Source organism: Falco cherrug, chromosome 1 (genome assembly GCF_023634085.1).
Source record: "Falco cherrug isolate bFalChe1 chromosome 1, bFalChe1.pri, whole genome shotgun sequence".
Taxonomy (NCBI): domain Eukaryota; kingdom Metazoa; phylum Chordata; class Aves; order Falconiformes; family Falconidae; genus Falco; species Falco cherrug.
In genome coordinates, this window is record NC_073697.1 from 62,212,396 (window position 1) to 62,231,492 (window position 19,097).

The 19,097-nt window shown below is 38.8% G+C and overlaps 1 protein-coding gene across 4 annotated transcripts in view; it reads right to left on the reverse strand.

The window, feature by feature from the left end:
• Positions 1-19,097, reverse strand: part of MTUS1 (microtubule associated scaffold protein 1) — a 129,202-nt gene that overhangs the window by 65,833 nt on the left and 44,272 nt on the right. For all 4 annotated transcript variants that reach the window (XM_027802159.2, XM_055712743.1, XM_027802158.2 and 1 more), the window contains 4 exons: positions 11,570-11,752; positions 6,933-7,067; positions 4,867-4,971; positions 3,550-3,600 (listed from right to left, as the gene is read on the reverse strand). In XM_027802159.2, the coding sequence (XP_027657960.2) occupies positions 3,550-3,600; positions 4,867-4,971; positions 6,933-7,067; positions 11,570-11,752 (474 nt within the window). The remainder of the gene's footprint in view (positions 1-3,549; positions 3,601-4,866; positions 4,972-6,932; positions 7,068-11,569; positions 11,753-19,097) is intronic.

Here is a 19,097-nt window from a genome sequence, read left to right on the forward strand (position 1 = left end):
TAGTAAAAGCATCCCATCCCAGTGTAAGAGTTTAAGTGAGGAGCCAGCACCCACCTTCAACAACCTGCTCTAAGAGACAGCTGTTATACGGACTGTTATATTTATACCTTATTTCTCCATCTGGGCTTGTTCAGCACTACTACTCAGTTTTTCAGTAAGACCCTTGATTGAAGTTATTCCTTCCCTCAGTGTTTTATTTTCTCACAAATGGTTAAACTAAAACTAGCGGCCTTTTAACCTCCACTTTATGAAGATAAGACAACAGAATACCAGCTTTCACGATGGAGCACGTGCTGGGTTTTGATGAAGCTTATTTGGTTTTCATGTCTTCTATAGCTTTTAGTAACAGATTCCCCTATGCACACTCCATCATAGTACAAACAGAGATGACATAAATCACACTGTTCATACTTAATAATACTTCACAGGTTTATCCAGCATTGCCCTAGCTTTCCTGACAAGAGTGTTATGCCTCAAGCATAAGTGTGACTTGTTATCCATAATACACCATACGTCCTTTTCAGGGTCACTAAACAACAGGATAAAGCTTTCCAATAAATATTTAGTCTTTACTCCTAAAATGATGGCTTTACCTTTGGAACTGCCAAAAAGGATAGGGGCTTTCGCTTGGCTTACATATACAGGGATTACTGTATTGTAACTTAACCTTCAGTCAATAACAGAGACATGAGACACAAATATCCACTGCCTATACACACTGCACTGTAATATAATGCACGGGTATTAGAAGTGGGTCACTTTTTCTATAGGAAGGGCTGGAGAAGGAAAAAAAAAAAAAAAGGAAAGAACACTAATACGCATTTCTAGTGGCAGTTTTGCATCCAGTTCAAAATCACATCTCACAAGAGGCAATATTTTGAGTCATACTTACATCAAGACATTACAGTAAGTGTACATGTACATTCTTTCTTGAAGTTAAGAAGTATTATAAAACATACTATGACCAAGAAATTAATGTTGCCTTAGCTTTAAAGCCAGTGCTGAAGCAATATGCCACAAAACTTTGAGAAATCACTTGTTCCACTAGAATATCATGCATGAAAAATACAGAATCCACAAAAAGGAGCCTTGTGAATTTTTTAAAACTGAAAAGGAATAAATAGCTGCAAATACATAAGTGTCTGCAGTTTTACAGGCATACTAACAGCAGTGTGTTGTGCCTTACATTGTGAAGCAGATTCTGGCTTTGCATCATTGCTGTAAATTAACGGAAAGTGGATGAAGAGCACAAACAGAGAACAGAGACCATATCCTAGAGACGCCCGCTTCTTCCATCCTTGAAGTAATGTGAGAAGCAACATTAACCACTGAACTGGACACTTAATGAATACCTTAATATTGTAATCAATTATCAGAGTGCTGGCGCAATAAACCAGTCCTGACCCTTCAGACAGAGTACACGGGGGCAAGAAACAAAAGTGGGGTTGGACCTCCTCACTGAATGAGGCTAAAAACTGTAGAGTTGACCACAGCACAGATATAAAAGAACAAAAGCTTTAAACAGCTAAAATCACTATAACAAAGCTTCTTTATAATGTCAAGGCCATAAAAAAAACCCCAGAAGATAGTAGGTCCCATTCTACATGGTACCAGCTGGCATTATTTCAGTTCATTTCCAAAAAGACCATTTGTCTCTTCTTAAAACGTAAGACATAGTACTGCAAAACACCCAAGTAGCCACACAATATTTTTGTTCTGTAAGATCTGTCTGCAACAATGAGGATGAAAAGAAAAAAGTCATTCTTAAAAAGGCAAAATACTTCACATTCATAAATGGGAAATTATACTAATGCCCTGTACAAGTTGGAAATGAATTAACTTGAAAGCCTAACATACAATCCAATTTTGGAAGCTGACTCAGTACAGGAAACTGTTCAGATTTATTAAGACAAATACTGAAATACAGCTATTTAACTGCCAAAAATACGATGCTGAAGAGCATTTGCTAAAGAATCACTGAACATTACAGCCAATTTGGAGTTCACAGTTGTGTTTTTACGGCACCAAATATAATACTTCAAGGCTATGTAACTACATGCTTTATTAGGTTGGAAAAGCTGAATCACAAGAAAAATAAAGCTAGCAAAAAGGGGAGGGAGCACTAATTACTTTGTGTATGGAAAATAGAAAGTGCCACACTAAATTTAGGGGAAAAGAAAGTTATATTTTAAGACTATCATAAGCAAGTGGAAGAAGAATTTCATTTTCTGTTTCTAGTCCAAAACCAGACTTCATTGCTTATTATGTTTCCTCAGACTAACGAAGACATTATGTTGCTGGCTATATCATCCTCTGCACTCTTACATAATGGGCTACGTACAAGCTCATGAAAGTTAGTGTTAGGCTATACCTGAACTCATTAGCTCAGCCAAGTATCAATAAAAGCAAGCAAACAGAATAAGCGCTTTGTGCAAAGTCTTATGCTTGCTGTATGTCAGAAGCTCTGACTCTTAACAGAAGATACTGCGCAAAGTACTCTGTGACTATTAATATGTCAACATTTGATACTCAAGAGAGTAAAAGGCAAAAGCATTAGACTCACCTTATGACTACAGGAAATTAATAATGTACTGCCACAGTACCAGTTACAGGTCAGAACTGATTTACCCAGTAATTCCAGACTCAAATTCATAACATTTGCTTCACTACAGCACCTTTTTCAGAAAGACATCTGCTATTCACTCAAGGGACATAGGGCTTTCCAGTGATCTTCAGTATCTTTCATAAAGGGCTTTTCACTGACTAATTAATTACAAGCAACTTTTAATTCAGCAAATAAACACTGATGCTCAAGAAACAAATTTAGGTTGCCAACTCTGTTGAAAAGACCTGGAAATTGCCGGAAGTAGAAATGTCATCAGAAGACTTCTGTGTCTCCTGGCAAAGAGAAACTAGCACCAGGTGCCCTGATTGGCACAAACACCAAAATCAAACCCAGTATGAAGTCCTTAAAACTCTGCCAGAATTTGGAACACCATCTGCCACTTAATCGGCTGCGATTCCTCCCTCTGCCATACAAACAGACACACACATCAACACACTCAGATAATTTCAACTTCTTATTCAAGTGTAGCCTGCAGTGATACAGAGACAGCTCACACCAGAAGGGTATCTACCATGAGTCTTCAAGAAAAACTTGATATTCAGCACGATTCTTCTATTTATTTTTTTTTTAAAGCTACAACACACGAGCTTTAACCATTATACACCTCACTGTGGCTAAACAGCAAAAACTACATCCAAGTTTCACTGCCATACTTTCTTCTGGTTACAGTTAAAACCTCTTTATGCTTCACTGGAAACAGAGTGATGCACAGCATACAGTGTGTATTCTAAGAGCTGGGTAGCCAGAAGACAGTAAGTAGAAAAAAAAACCCAAGATTTTTCTCCATATCCCTTGAAATTAGAATCAGCGATGGTTTACTGCAAAACTGTTCTTCCAAGAAGAGAACCAGTATATTAATACAATGTATAAACCTAATTTAAGTTGCACTACAGAAAACGTAAAAATGCAGGCAGAAAACTCACCAGAACCCAAACAAGACAGGCTTTGGTGTCCATTTCTTCCAGGAGTACTACCTATGATGAAAAAAAAAAAAAAAGACAGAGAGAGAATTAGACTTCAAGCCAGTAAGGGGCAATGGGGGTGCCTTGTTTTAGATTCTTTCCACATAAGCTCCTCAAACTTCTTGCGATGGCTGATGACACGTTCAACAGCAGAATTCAGCATTATAAGGTTAAAGTATTTGGAAAATACATGATGAATTCCCAATAAGCCAAACTTTTTTTCCCCATTACAGTTATCATACTTCATTTAAGCCAGGTAGCACCGTTTCATTTTACTCATTCATAGAGGACCACAGATAAAACCCAATAGTCTATACCAGCATCAGAGTTACATTTTCCACCTATATGCTCCAGTTATTTTAATTGTATAAAAGAGGTATAAATTAACAGCACTCTCAAAAGTGCTACCAATCAAGTTAGATAAAAATGAAAGCTCTGAGAAGGTTTATCTACCCTCACTCTATTGTTTGACAGTCATGTGAAAACTGACCTAAGAACCTCATTATTTCGAAGGATATTAATGTAAATGAAAGCACTTTTTCAGACTGCTAGGTCCAAGTGCAGAAGTTTATAAAAAGTCCACTGACAACACCAATCAGCTTTCTTCAGGCTTTACAAATAACGTGTGATCCTGTACGAATCCTATTGATCCGACAGGAAACAATCTGTTTCTTACTACTACCATACTTGTTTCCCTCACCTCAGCCATGCAAATGAAACTTTGCTCCCAAGGTGAAAATTTTGTTTTACAGGGCTTGCCTGAGGATTCATATCTATTCTTTTGATTTACTCTTAATTGAAATTGGTCATTTTTACCAAAGTTGAAGATAAAATATGTTTCTGTATCAGATGCTTGAAGTGGGTAAGTATTACCCTCAGCCAAAACTGCTCAGCGTGCTTTCACAAGAATCTTGCTTAAATTAAACACAAACTTGAGAAATCTAGTCTGGGTTGTGTCTTGCAATTGTAAGATCTTATAAGCAGGTGACTGACCATTGTTTAACAGACACTATCAAGCAGTCCGAGTCCTCTTGGGACACAAGTTTCAAGCAGATAGTTTGAATGCTTTTCATTTGAGTAGAAAAATTAATGCCCCGATTTTCTTACCCCCAGATAAAACAAATACATAAGGAACACTTTGCAGAACCAGTCTCCAATACCATGGACTACAAGGCAAAAGAGCAGACTGACGATCTCAATTACTCTGAAGTCATAGCACATAGCTGCTCCTTCTCAAGACAGAGGGATTCAAGAATATAGGCAAAAAATTGACCTTACCCAACAGTTGATTATCTCTAGCCTCACTGACTTTCCTTGCTGAGTGCAGTGGCCCAGATGATTTTGGTGTGCACTGGTTCAGTGAAGCAGGCCTGGCCTTGGCTCCTAGAAGCAGAAGCTTAGATCAGGTTTAAAAGTAGAGCTATGTCAGCAATTAAAGACATGCCCAATATTACATATTTACAGTTAAGCAGAAGATGCACAGATCTACTCAAATAAACCAAAGATACCTTCTAGAAACTGTAAGCTATATTTAAACTTAGCTTAGCTTTACCAGAACTCACCAGAAGAGATAAAAAGATAGTTTTAATACAGCTTCTAAGCAGAAGAAAACAGTTACAAAAATATTGGCTGAAAGGGACCTCCAGAGGCCAGCTATCCTGCCTCCCACTCAGAGCAGGGCCACCACCAAGACAAAACCAGCTGACCATGTTTTTGTCTAGCTGAGCCTTGCAAACTCCAGGAAAAGCAGCTCCATGGCCCTGCTGGATGATGCTGCCTCTCTCACTCCACAATTTGCAATAATTTCCCCTTGCTATACCACCTGGTAGTACTGAGAAGAGTTTGGCACCATCACCTTTGTAGCTGTTCTTTTCAAGTTATTGCAGACTGTTAACAACCTTTCTCCTTACTCTCCTTTTTGCGTGACTACCCAAGCTCAACTCCCCCAACCTCTTCTCAAAGGTTATGCGGTCAGAGATCCTAACCATCTTCCTAAGTCTCTTGAACTGGAAAGGAAACACAGAGTAGTCTCCAAGTAACACCAAACCTAGGAGGGAATACCAGCTTCTTCTGGCCACACTTCTCTTGCAGGTGCTGAAGGCGTGCTTCTAGCACCCAGATCACTGAAGATGTTGAGCAACACATAGTTGTCACATGTGTTGGGACCCCAACAGAAAGCATTAACTTCTCAGACAGCCATATAATCTGTGTTTGTTTCAAAGTGATTTACAGTTTGTGGCAAATTCTGTTTCTTTTCACTGTTTACCACTTTAGAGCACGTCATTATAGTGTGACATTTGGCAGGCATCTCTTCTATTTATTATCAGTTATGTCAGATACCAGCTTAAAACTTAAGCCTAAAGCAGGAGCATAGTATTTGATTAGGTTTATCCAATTACAACAACCAGTTCACCACAAAGATGGTCAGAAGCAAGCTGATTATAACTAGGATTTAGGAGAGAGAGACAGCAAGCTTGTTTATCTGCTCCCATTATGTCTTTAATTTTGACTAGACAATGAGTTGTCAGCTGCTGTTTGTGGTTTGAGTGGAGAAGCACTGCTGGCCAGTCAAGGGGTCCTGGCTCAAATAGGAATAGGAACCAGAAGAGTGTTTAATAAAAAGCCAGAAAGTACGTTTAAATTAAACGTTTCCTTTAGCAGCAGAAGATTAAGCACAACTGTCTTATCCTCATTAAAAACTAGAGCAAACCTCTCCTCCTACTTCAGCCAGTATCAATAAAAAGCAGCATGAAAAGCTTAGCTGTTTCTGTCCCATGTTTCCAAGGGAAGAGTTCCAATGTCATTCATCTGCAATACCTTACTCAAAAAAATACCCCCATCCCCCAAGGTCCTTTCGTTCCTGAAAGGGGTGAAGATAAATGCAAAGTCTACGTGAGGACGAGGACAAGGACAACCAGCCACTCAGGATAAATTCAAGATAGGTCTACCCCGCAGATCACCAGCAGCCAGAGTCTGTACCTGAGCTGTGTGACAGAAAATAACTCTTATTGAAACAAATACACTCCACGTGATGACAATTACCATGTAGCAAAGTGCATTTAGTCCCTGTGCCATGTAATCCTTAGCCATGTCTCAGTGCAGACCTCCTCCTCATTTGTCTGAAATACCCCAGTCAGTTATGACAATACAAAGCATATTTTAGCCTTCCTATGACATCTCACAAAACTTGAAGCACCACTGATATGATTTTTACTTCATCACATTATTTGTCCAGAGACTGCTTTTTAATAAATGCTGCTTCAAGAGACAGCCACCTGCAAAAGGTAAGGTACCATAACAGCAGTAACTATAGTTTCACTCTGTCTATAAACAGACCCATATACCTTTAGGAGTTGACTTCAACGAGTGTAATCTAGGTCTTGGTACTGCTTTCAAAGGGACAGTTCCCGAAGCACCATTCTGGCAGGCCGGTTTTGAAGGCCATTCTCCATTCTTGATGAGGACTGTGGCACTTGCAGCTGCAACACAGAATGAGAAAGAATTTGTTCTAGGCAATACCTAGCCTAGGGAACCAAGCCTCTTTTACCCGAGGCTAAAGTTAAGAGAAACACAAGTTGGTATGAAAATATTATGATCCCCTCTGATAACTTCAGTACAGACTGATGAACTCTAACAGATCAGTCTGTGACTGTTACAAACATCTCTGAGAACTAGACATACAGCTTTGACCTATGCATAAGGGGGGAACATACATAAAAGTACATTGATTAAGATATGTAACAACAAGTCTGGTTTTGCTCTATGAAGCAAACACAGAACACATTTCAGTTTTAAGCCAAGAAAAAGCACCATAGTAAACGAAGACCTTCTGGCTACAGAATTGACTCAAAAAAGCATACAAAACCAAATGTGACTCAGACAACTTCCTCATGTAACATCTTCCCCTCTTCTCTCTCATTTGGACTGAGTGTGCTGCTTAGATGATACGGTGCACATACCACCAGACGACTCTGCACCCCTTCTCTCCTCTTTGTGGAGCACTAAAAACATGTGAGCCCAGATGCAGCCACCAGCTACCAAACAAGTTTTAAGAAAGGTTCGTGTAGTCTGTTCATAACCGCAACCTCCTCAGTGACAGCAGACCTCAGAAGATGGCACCCACCACCCCAACAGAACTGAAGCCATACAGCAAAATACTCCCTGCAAAAAGATGCAGACAGACCCAAACTTGGAAAGGCAGGAAAAAAAGCAATTTCTATCTCACATCAAAATAAGATTTCCAACTAACAGGGCAGTTGCTGTAGAAGATGTTTTGTTCCATTTCAAAGGACCTTGAGAGAGAGGTTTGGGCTTATTGTCATCATAAAAATTTTTCCTTGAGAGAAAAAGGAAACTGAAGTTTGGGGAAAGTATTGTTTCATTCTTCCAGAAAAAAAATATGAAAATACTTCTAAATTAAGTATAGGTTGAGTATACTTCTGTTCAGGTACTAAAAGTTAATGTATATTGACACATTAAAGAGTAAGAAATTGACACTGCACACACCAGAGACAAGCAAAACCTAGAGTCACACTGGAATAGTTTCTCACATTTGCTTTTTTCTCTAGTCATTTAAATAAATAAAAAAAGGGGAGGAGACATGTCATATATCATCAGGTTTGCCTCAGAGATTACCTTAAAAATAAAATCAGCCTTATTAAAACAGTAATGTGAACTACATATCCAATACTGTTCCTCAAAAGATGGAACACACAGTCTTGAGATTAATTTAGTATCTTTAAATGCACTAGCAAAAACCATGTAAGTTAACTGCTTAAAAATATGCTTTTTGGCGACTAGTCAATAAATTTTCAATTACAGCAAAAGAGACAAAACTGCTTTCCCTTTTAGAAGCATATGTAACTGAAGTCCTCTTTTTTTTTTTTAATAAAGCTGGAGCCTTTCTAAAGGCAAAAAATTAATAATCTATATAGATGAGGAACAATTTGCATAGCACATCAATAACACAGTTATTCTGCAGGAATCTGACCCTGATCCACATCAGATGATTCAAGCCAATTTGTTTTACTAAAGCATGACACCCAAAGCAATCCTGAACTTTTTCCATAAATCATTAAATTAAGATTTTTTTCTCAAAGTTCACTGCCAGCAGCTAACAACTGCCTACAAACTGCTGTGGTACCTTCTTACAAATCAGAAGCATGCCACACAAGTAACACTTCGGGTAAGCAAGCACACTTCTGGTGCAGGCCTAGTTAGGGCACTTTTTGTCCTATTAGAAGCTCTGGACTCACCCAACCAGGCTGCGTGCAGGAAAAAAAGGCAAATTTGCAAAGTTTGGTCACTAAACAATTCAAAAATGGTTATTCATAGAATTAGAAGTAACTCCTGCAATCTTGATGAAAGACAGGCATGAAGTGATCTCACCCCAGCTCAGATCTGAAGGGTTTAAAACCTCAACACACTAAAATAATTTTAGTGAAGTATTGATTGTACTAGAAATACAGCTCCAGGTCAACTGCTAGGATTGGCTTTTTAACTTCTGAAACACTCTTTCCTTTATATGCAATTATTCTAATGCAATGCAAATTTGAATCTTGTTCTTAACCTCAGAGTTTAAACTTTTCATTATGTTTGGATGGTAGTTTTTTTAGTTCAGGACTGAAACTGATAAGATTTCCTTACTGTAAAGAATTCAGTTTTTCAATGCTCAAACTGACAGCTTGCATGCAAAATATGCTTTTATTAACAACAGTATTTCAAACTTATTTCCAAACTTCTCAAATAGTAAGTCTTTTTAGAGAAAAGAATCATAGAACTCAAGTGCTCACTAGACAAAAAAACCACCCTAATGCCGCCACAGGAAATTACCAGTCCAAGGCATCCCACAACAAAGGGTTGAGCTGACACAGCAGGAGAAACGCTCTTTTGTAATTTTTCTCTCTGCTAACACAAGGCAAACTCCTTAAGCAAAACAAGTCAAGCATCTTTGTCAATTTAATACTGTTGATAGCACAGCAGTTTTTCATAAATTTCATTATATTCACAGCATAAGCCTCCCAATCTTTGTGTCCCACCAATCTAATAAAAACATTTCAGCTTTACAAGTACATATTTTTTCCCTGATGTTACTGTACAGTAGACTAAATGAAAGAATAAAAAAAACCCAAGAACAGCACTGTACTTAATACTAGAATACAAAGTAAATTCATTAGTTCTTTCCAATTTGATTCAAAGACGTAAAAACTTCACTTTACTAACATATGAATTACATGTAACCTAAACTCATTATACTCACAAAACCTGACCATCAGACATAAATCATTCTCATCAAGTGTAAGAAATTAATGAAAGAAAAATCATCTCCCAGACAATCAGCAAGTCTAAACACTCCATACATCTACCAGCCTTCACAAAACAAAACACATACTTTAAAATAGAAATCAAAAGGAATACAACATACTTCTTTTCCCAGTAAACGTGGCTAACAAAGGAATAATACAAAAGCTGTAAGATCCCACTACCAGCAGTGTCAGTAAGGTAATATCATAGTGGCTTCCCGAGTCAGTCGGTGGTGTTAGGGTAGAATTGATGAAAATAACAGGAGAAAAATTAGTTTCTGTGCAACTGCGGAGTCCTCCCGGTATAGTCATTTAAAAAAAGATCAAAGCAAGCTTAAAGCCTAAGAGACTGCAGCCATGTTCAAACTCTCATATTGCTCTTTGCTCTTCGTGAATCCAAGTGGAAAAAATTGTAAGCTTGAAGGCAGTGGACAAAACAGATTAAACCAGCTAGCAAATCAGGCTAAATAAGGAAGTCATCTGTTTGGATAATTAATCTGAATACACTTTGTTATGAAGGGATGACCCTTTCCTTTGTTAAATCAGGGAGTAAAATGAAGAGACTACAAAGCTGCTCAAGAATTCTAGATACAGTGCTAAACCTGAACAGCAAAAGTCAACATGGCTGTCACAGTAACCGAGCCGACCTGATTACACAGGAACATGCACTGCATATTTTATTACACATCCTCTTATTCCTTTGAGAAATATGTTAGGTTTTAGTTTTTTCATGAAGGCATTACGGGGGGGGGGGGGGGCGGGGGGGGGGGGGAAGAGCAACTGAGAAAATTTAGTTACTTATCTATGTACACATATGCGCATACATAAACTATAGATGTATGTTAAATCACAGTTCTCTTTTTCAGTCCATTGAAGGCGGTTTTAAATGACATCTGGCACATAGGAAAGGCCTTTGCCCAGTCTCCAATATGTAACAGATGATGCAATTGTAACAGAATTTGAATGTACTCATTTGAATATGTATAGCTGGGGATACTAATATGTCTGCCAGTTGCATGTTATTTCCTTATTTTTGCCCCTAGAACTACTACAGCAGCTGGTACAAACCCTTTGCAGAGCTTCAAATCAAAGCAAGTTGCTGTTAGTTTTCTTCCTAGTTTTAATCAAGATGGATTTGGTTTGAGTGCTTACAGTTACCTTAGAAATTACAGAAGTCTACCCATGCAAAGTTTTACCTTCTAAAAGCAGTTTCACTTATCTGCTTTTGATCCCATCTACACATTTTGTCTTAAAACTCTGAAAGCTGCTATAATCTAGACCTGGAAGAGCATTTAGGATCAAAAGCCTGTAACATTTTGTGCCAAATATTATGACATTCCCACTGTTCAGACTTATTTCTTATTACACTACATGTAAACACAAGGGAACTTTCGCTCAAGAAGACCCACTGGTTTTGTAATGTTTCAGAATAGGAGCTGTACTGAAACCTCTACTCATCAAACTAAAATCCAAGGCTCAAAGCTCCTTCAGGGTGACAGATCTCAAGAAGGAAAATTTTAAGTTAAGAGGCAAAAAAGAGTAAGACCTAGAACTTTTAAGTAGTACAATGAGAATTAATGCAGGCCTTTGTCAGACAGGACTCCCTTCATGGAGATGTTTTTTGACAAGCTGCTGATGCCGGCTATCAGGTAAAGTGCATAATCCTGATGGATACTTACAATTACTGCTGAAAAGGCTTCGCTCGCTCTGACTGCTGCTGACTGATGAGACGCTAGGCGTTCTCTCAAGCACTGATCTTTTGACAGGCACTTTGGGTTTGGCTTGTGGTTTACTGGAGCTAGCCCAGGAGGCTGGAGAATTCTTCAGAGAGGCATGCTTCTCTCTTGGCAAAGATCCTGTACCTGTCAATTGGGGAGAAAGGGGAGGGAAAGAAAACAACAAAAGGATTTGGAAAGAAGCTTAAACAATTGCCTCATCTATGTATATGCCTACAAGTAAGAAGATTTACATGTTAAAAATACATATAAAAAGGCTTAATCTACCTCATATTGACATAGTAAAAAATGCTGTAAATGCAGAAAAATATTTTCAGGGATTTAAAGAATCCCATTTTACCTCCATATTGATATCAGGAACAAGTCAAGAGCTTTACAGACTAGCCTTCAAGGAAGATACTTGCATGCACAAAAACAACAACAAAAAATATCTTTCTTGCATTCTCCTCTTCTGTGTATTATGGTTAGCTGTACCAGTGATGCCATTAAAATATAACCTCTGGCTCAAAGACAATCCAAGAAAGAATCTTTTTTTTTTTCCCCACACCCAAAACAGGGCACTCTAAAAGGTAATATCCTTCCAAGGACAAAGACAGCACGAGAATATCAGATTGTGTTGTACTCGCATACTATGCTGAAAAGTGACTAGATCTGCAGAACTAGTTAAACAGCACTCCCCAGAACCAAGTTCTTAATGACCAACAGGTGCAGACACATTTTTGCTTTAATTGCTGTTTTCATTTGAGCTTGTTGAAAGCAAATGCCTATTAACTAAGTTAATCAAATAGGAAGAGTATCTTCTATAGAGGCAGGCGGGCCACTTTCAGATGGGAGCTTATTCTTGTGCTATTAAAAGAGCAACTCCACTTTCTGCAGGAAAATCTGAGTTTAGTTAAATTAAGCTTTTAGTTTATTTCTGAAAAACGTATACCCAGATTAAAACTACAATGGCCCAAAGGAAGTTACATACACATAGACTTGTCTTGACAGCACTGAGTTGACTTCTATCAGCTCTGATGTCAAGAATCCTTACACAGTCCTCCGAATAACTATGGAAAAGGTTTTCATTTTTGTACAAAAACAAAAAGAGATACAGAAGACAGACTTACATATATTTTTTAAAAAAAATTTGTTACAAGTAGTAACAAAGTATATTTTACAAAGTATCTTATCTTCTGATGTCATTGCTATTTTCAAGTCTAACAGGTGTATTTTATCTTGAAAAGAGACAACTACAGTATTTCAGATTTGACTGAAAACAATCAAGTGTCTATACAAAGGGAATACCCTTCCCTTTATTCTTGTCACTATAAACCACATTTCAATTTTGCTTAAGCTATATAAGAGACTGTTGAAATATGACAACATTAGCTAGTAATTCCACTTTATTCAACACCAGTTTTGCTGCAGGGTCTCTACTCTTAAAATACTAATGATCAAGGAGGCATGACATTAAGGGGACTACATTAAGATTTAGGCAAGAAAAAGCACTGATGCCCAATGTCTGCCTTTCAACAGTAGGTGGTGGTACAGGATTAGATACCTTGACTCAAAACATCCTGCATCAAGCAGCAAAAACAGGAACAGCACTAGCAAAGGCAGGTATGTCCGAGCTTTTTTTCCTGAGTTCAGATCAAGTCAGTAACAAAAAAAGCCGTACATATAACCTATACTAAACACACATTAGGATATTAGATAGTACTGATCACCGAATTTCGATGACACATTACACGTGCTTTACATCAGACCTCTCTTTGGAAGTGCAATTTTAATATTTGTTTGGTATTACTATGAAGAACTATGTTTCTGTATATGGCTTTACTGTAGCCTTATACTAAATCTCCAGAACAAAATTATCACCCATATTTTAGAACTTTTTTGTAAGCTACTGCAATGGACACTTGAATACATCTAACTCACTACAAAGAATCCAACCTTTGTCGTGCTATTAGAACACCACAAACCACAAGCTCACACTTACTGAAAACACCTCTGGAACACAGCACTCCAGACAACATACCTGAAATAATTTGTTTTTACAAAAAAAAAAAATAATAAAAAAAATCTGTGACATCTGAACTTCATACAACAAATGTGACACCTTCATAAAACTTTTCACATTGTTTTCTAAAATTTTCATTAACAGATCAACATACCAGAAGAGTAATTAATCCAGACCAGTCAGAAATTCCTTTTCTAAATACCCTCTCCACAAAAATAGGTGCAAAACCAAACCCCAGCCCCCCCCCCCCCCCCCCCGAAAACAAACAAACAAACAAATGGCCACTGTACAAAGTGCGTATTAAGTTTGTATGACTTAGTAAGTTAAAGCTTTAAATTTCAAAAGTCAGCCAGAGGAACAAATGCAGCTTATCAGCTGCATTTTATTGTTTAAAGATGACAGTAGCATGCTTGATTGCTATTGAGCTGGACTTGTTCATCCAGTTCAAAAGGTAAAGGAACCAAATCCTGTTTTCCTCACAGTGATTTTCACTCAAGATGGTCAAGGCAAGGATAAACCCTCACTCTTGTCATACAGCATGTTCCCTATATATGATTTCCAGCCTCCTCTGCAGACACTGGAGTGCAGCAGTACTCTAAACCAGCTGTGGACTCAAACCCATTCAGTGAGCGCAGGAAGCTCTAGGATGTCCACTTCCAGAAGCACACCAAACAGATGATCTTTGCTCTTTTCTTAGTTCTACCGCTCAGTACTTTCCAATATAAGGCTTCTATTGAAGTGATTGCTCAAGCACTCAAATACATGTTTCAAAAGCCCAGCTCAAGTGAGAATTTAAGTCAGGACACAGGATCATTAAGCAACTACCCTTGGTGTTATTTCAACCAGCAACAATGGTTTTACAAAGTATTTTTGTAACTACCATTCCCCAAGAAGTCAACCAGAATTAAATACAAAGGTTTTGAAGACAGAAGCAGGAAGATACAGTATATAAACAAAAGTACTAGAAACAAGCACAAAAGCAGGATAGCTAGTGAACAAGCAATAGCATCAACGTAACAGGCTTTCATCAGTTATTTAATCTAGTCACTGAAGTGGAATACTAGAAATATCACATTCCTATACAGTGAAGTAATGAGTTGGCAATTCTTCAGAAAAAATGTCTCTATGCAACAACCACGTTACTTCAAGTATGTTAAAGCATCTCTTGTATTGGAAAGGAAATAAGCAAAGAACAAAGCTCATTTTTCAAGAAGCTCCGAAGTCAGATTTCATATCCTTACTCAAATAATCATCCTCTCGTATGAATTCCTCATAGGCAGTTATTGTCAAGAATAAATTAAGGCTTCCTTTAAATAGTACTGAAGCCTAAAAAATTCAAATTGAGAGAATAACCATATGCTAGTAGTGGTGAACTTGGGACTTTGTTACCACCAGACCGATTGTAAAGTTGAGTATGCATTGGCCAATTCTGAGATTCAGTGTTCACCATTTCAAACCATCCTGACACATTTCACATCTAAAACCGAGCACAGAGCAACCAGCATTCATGGAGCTATACAACTGGTTGCAAGCCTTTCCTTCCCGAACAGAAACTTAGGGCAGACTAAAAGCAAAAGGAGTCTTTGGAAGGATGCTTTTTGTTGTTGCTGCTTTCGTTTAACCCTAAAGTTAGTGGTAATAGTTGGTCTGGCCTTTCAATTGCCCTATCTCTTGAATATGTTGAATTTGGAATTTTTGTCATGCTTTTCTGATTTTTCCTACAAGTTTAAAAATCTAGGGGGCTCTATTTTAGATGTGCTAACTTCTTATCCTTTTAAAAACATAATTTTAGGCATAATGGAAAAGCACAGTCTAAAGCTACAGTACAAAGTGTTTATAAAGGAAGGGGAGTAAACCTTCAAGAAAACATGCTATTTTTTTTGGCATCTACTGAAAGGAGCAAGTAAATCATGGAAAGACAAACTGGACTTTGATATTGTCTCCAGCAGACTGACCTTAACATAGCTACAGGAGCATGTACAGTTGCTATTTTGAGCACTGTAAAGCAGTAGCAACACTAACAGATTTCTGATGGCTGCGAGCTCCCCAAGTTGCCCACTTAACCGTTCAGCAGTATTAGTTATACCATATTATGCTATACATGTATCAGCGTTCCTTCAAGGAATAAAGAGTGGTCACAGCACATTCCGTAATTCTACTGAAGATGTACATATAACCTCTTTCTAGTTATCTCTCCCTTTTAAAGTCCCAAATTATTACCAAAATTAACAAAGAAAAGGCAGGACACAGTTATGTTATGTTGCTAGCAATGCCTCAACTGCTAAACATAAACATGGACAAAGACATGGAATGATAAGTTACTGCTGGGTCTCAAAATATTTACATGAGAGAGATTTATTTGTTTAGAGGTAACAGCTAATCAGAGAACAGCTGACAAGGCAAGACCCAATTACCCATCCGAAGCAGACTTCCACAGTACTGTTCCCATTCACCTACAATCCTTAGGAAAGCACTCCTTTTTGACACAGGTATTGAGGAACCAGCAGCAAGCTAGGTGCAAAAATGTACCTGGGCTGCCAGCAGCCATGCAGGTAGGTATTCATGTGTTCCTCCTCTTGCAGCTCAATATTCTCAGACTAAAACTGGGAAAATGATCATCAGTGCTACAGAGCCTTATATTAGCAGTTAACAACAACCAAACCAAATCTTTTAATTCTCTCAAACACTCCCACTGTCAGAAGAGCCACTGGGGTGTTTTCAGTTAGGGGGAGAGAGAGGGAAAGAACAACATTCATGCATGTTTACCGTTACATTTCACTTTTTCCCCTTCCTATGTGGCTCAGCTTTAAAACGTGGCAGACTGCCTCCCAGTTACAACCTTCCACACCCACAGGGACTCCTCCCTTCCCCATCTTCCCTCAGGCTCAGCTCCCTGCATGCAATCCCTTCAGCACCTAGAAGCAGCTCTTTTCCTTCCCAGCCTTCAGTCCAAACTCACGCCTGCTCTCTCGCATCCAGTGCTGCCTGTTGGATTTACTCAGTGTTAGGTTTTTCCTTTCGTAGGCTGAACTAGAGCAGCCCCACGAGAGACCATGTCTGCAGAGTCATCCCCTACGGCCCCAGGCAGGGCCAGCCTCTGGACAGCAGGTAGTTTCATGCCAGCCGCACAGCGATGGCAAAGCTCGCCCGCTCCAGCTTTGCCAAGAGACTGTTGTAAGCTGTTTGCACCCTGACTTAAACCCCAACCGCTAGCTTTCACACAGCTATTGGAAAGTGCTGTCTGTTCAGGAATAGTGGGCACAAGAAGTCAGATCAATGTACTACAAGGAAAGCTGAGGCTAAAGAAAACCACCAACCACATCCAATTGTACTCTTCATTATTGCCCAACACTTCACACTACACATCTTAGGCACTGAAAAATAGGGGTTGTTTATATATATATATATCTAACTATAAATATTTTAAGTTTTCTGTTGCAGGAGTTTGTGCATTCCTTGCATGAAGAAGGAACCTCACTGCAGCAAAACCTAAATAAATTTTATTCAGGAACACAAACAATTTCTCTTCTCCTTTACCTCTACCCTGAGAGAATTCAGAACTAACTAGTACAGGTGAAGAATCATTTGAAGACAAACCAGCATGTCTTTACAAGTAAATGACTAGGTACCAAGAAATTCCCCTGCAGGGAAGCAGTGCACACCTCGCTCCTAAAGGAGAATATTATAAATGCATCCACATTTCTGACAGCATTGATATGTTGACTGTTAGTACCAGCCTCTACAAGTATGGTCACGCTTCTTGCTACAGGTATAACACATTAAAACCCTGATGGTGCTAGTCATGAATCACCTGTAAAAAGTCTGGGAACACAGGGGAAAGCTTTAATTCCTTAAGCATGGTAACTGATGGCACCAGAAACAAAGCTGACAGGACAAAATGCTCCCTTCTGGAAGCTGGAAGTCAATAAAGCAGTGGAAACACCACACTCTGGAATAAAGGTCATTTATCTTCAAATGTTTCCAACCTTCTCCCCCCACCAAAAAAAAAAACCAACCCCACACTCAGAGGACCACATCCAAGGATACCAAACCTGAGATAAATCAATCAACTTGCCTTGAAGGAATTTGTTGTAACAGATCCCATACTACCTCACAAACAAAGCCCCTTCCAATTTTACTCATTTCTCATGGTCAATTTGGCTTCTAAAACTAACTAGCAAGCTTTTTACTAGCGTAGAGCCAAAACTAAAAGCAAAGTGACCAAGCTGAATGCAGGTGACATCTTTTTACGGCTCCTTTCTGGCTTAACCTGTGACCTGACCATTCTGTACCTGAATGACCAACACCCTGGGCAGAGGCTTAAAGGTCAATACTTTGCACAAGTATATACACTGCTCCAGGCAGCTTCTAGCAAACCATCCCTGTTGCGCATGACCAGGAAGCAAGGGCAAAGCTGAACGAACACATTACCAGGGAAGTCCAACTCAAGCAACCGGAGAAAGGACGACCTGCAAGGCTCCTGAGCCTTCACAACTTACACTGCCTTCCGAACTCTCCCAAACGAATCAGCTGGACAAAAGTCCTTGCAGATACATTGGGTAAGTTTTCCCCCACCTTACACCCTAAATTAAAAGAGAACTGGTTATGTGATACACAGTCACTATGCAGTGGAGCTCTCTGGGTGAAGATGACCAAAGAGGGATGGTAGACAAGCTTTATGTCATACTACAGACCTTGCACTCCATGGGGCCCCACATATTGGCTTCCTTCTTCCTACCCCTCTGAAGGGGAATATGGGAGTTTTAAGTACACTTTTAACACAGGCTTTAATCACTGTAATGAAACCCTACATATATATATTAAAGAAAGGGAAAAAGACACCAAGTAACCTGGACTCATAAGGACAAATAATGATCTAGGATAAGCTAGCGTATGAGGAACCTGCTTTTAAGATCCATAAAACAAACTGACTGTTCTGCAAGCAAACAAACATACATACATAAAAAGACTGTTGAAACTAAACTTAAAGCTTTATTTGTAGGCCCTGGTGCATTTCAGATTTGTTCACGAGAAAGTATATGGATGCCCTTACAAGTCAGTCTCCACTCCAGCATTTTGAGAAAAGGTCTGACTGCTTCAAGCCAGAGAACTTGGAAGTTATGTTTGCCTTTTAAAACATTTTGTTTCCTCTTGGCAGCATGTCATAAAGAGTCACATGGTAGATAGCAGGAATGATCTGAAAACTGATTTGCAGTAACAATGTTTAGTTTAGCTCCTGGTTCAGTGTTAGAACAGAGAGTCAAGGATTATGGGAATGCTTACTGGAACAAAGTTGGTTTGGTTCTGTTTCACTAGTATTTTGAAAGGCTATACCGAAAAGTCCCGAATTACCAAGTGTATGTATGTTTCCAACTACATGATAACCCATTGAAACCATTTGGTTTCAATTTTACATCTGAACAGCCTGCCTTTGTGCAATAAGCAGCAACACCACACAAAAATGAATAG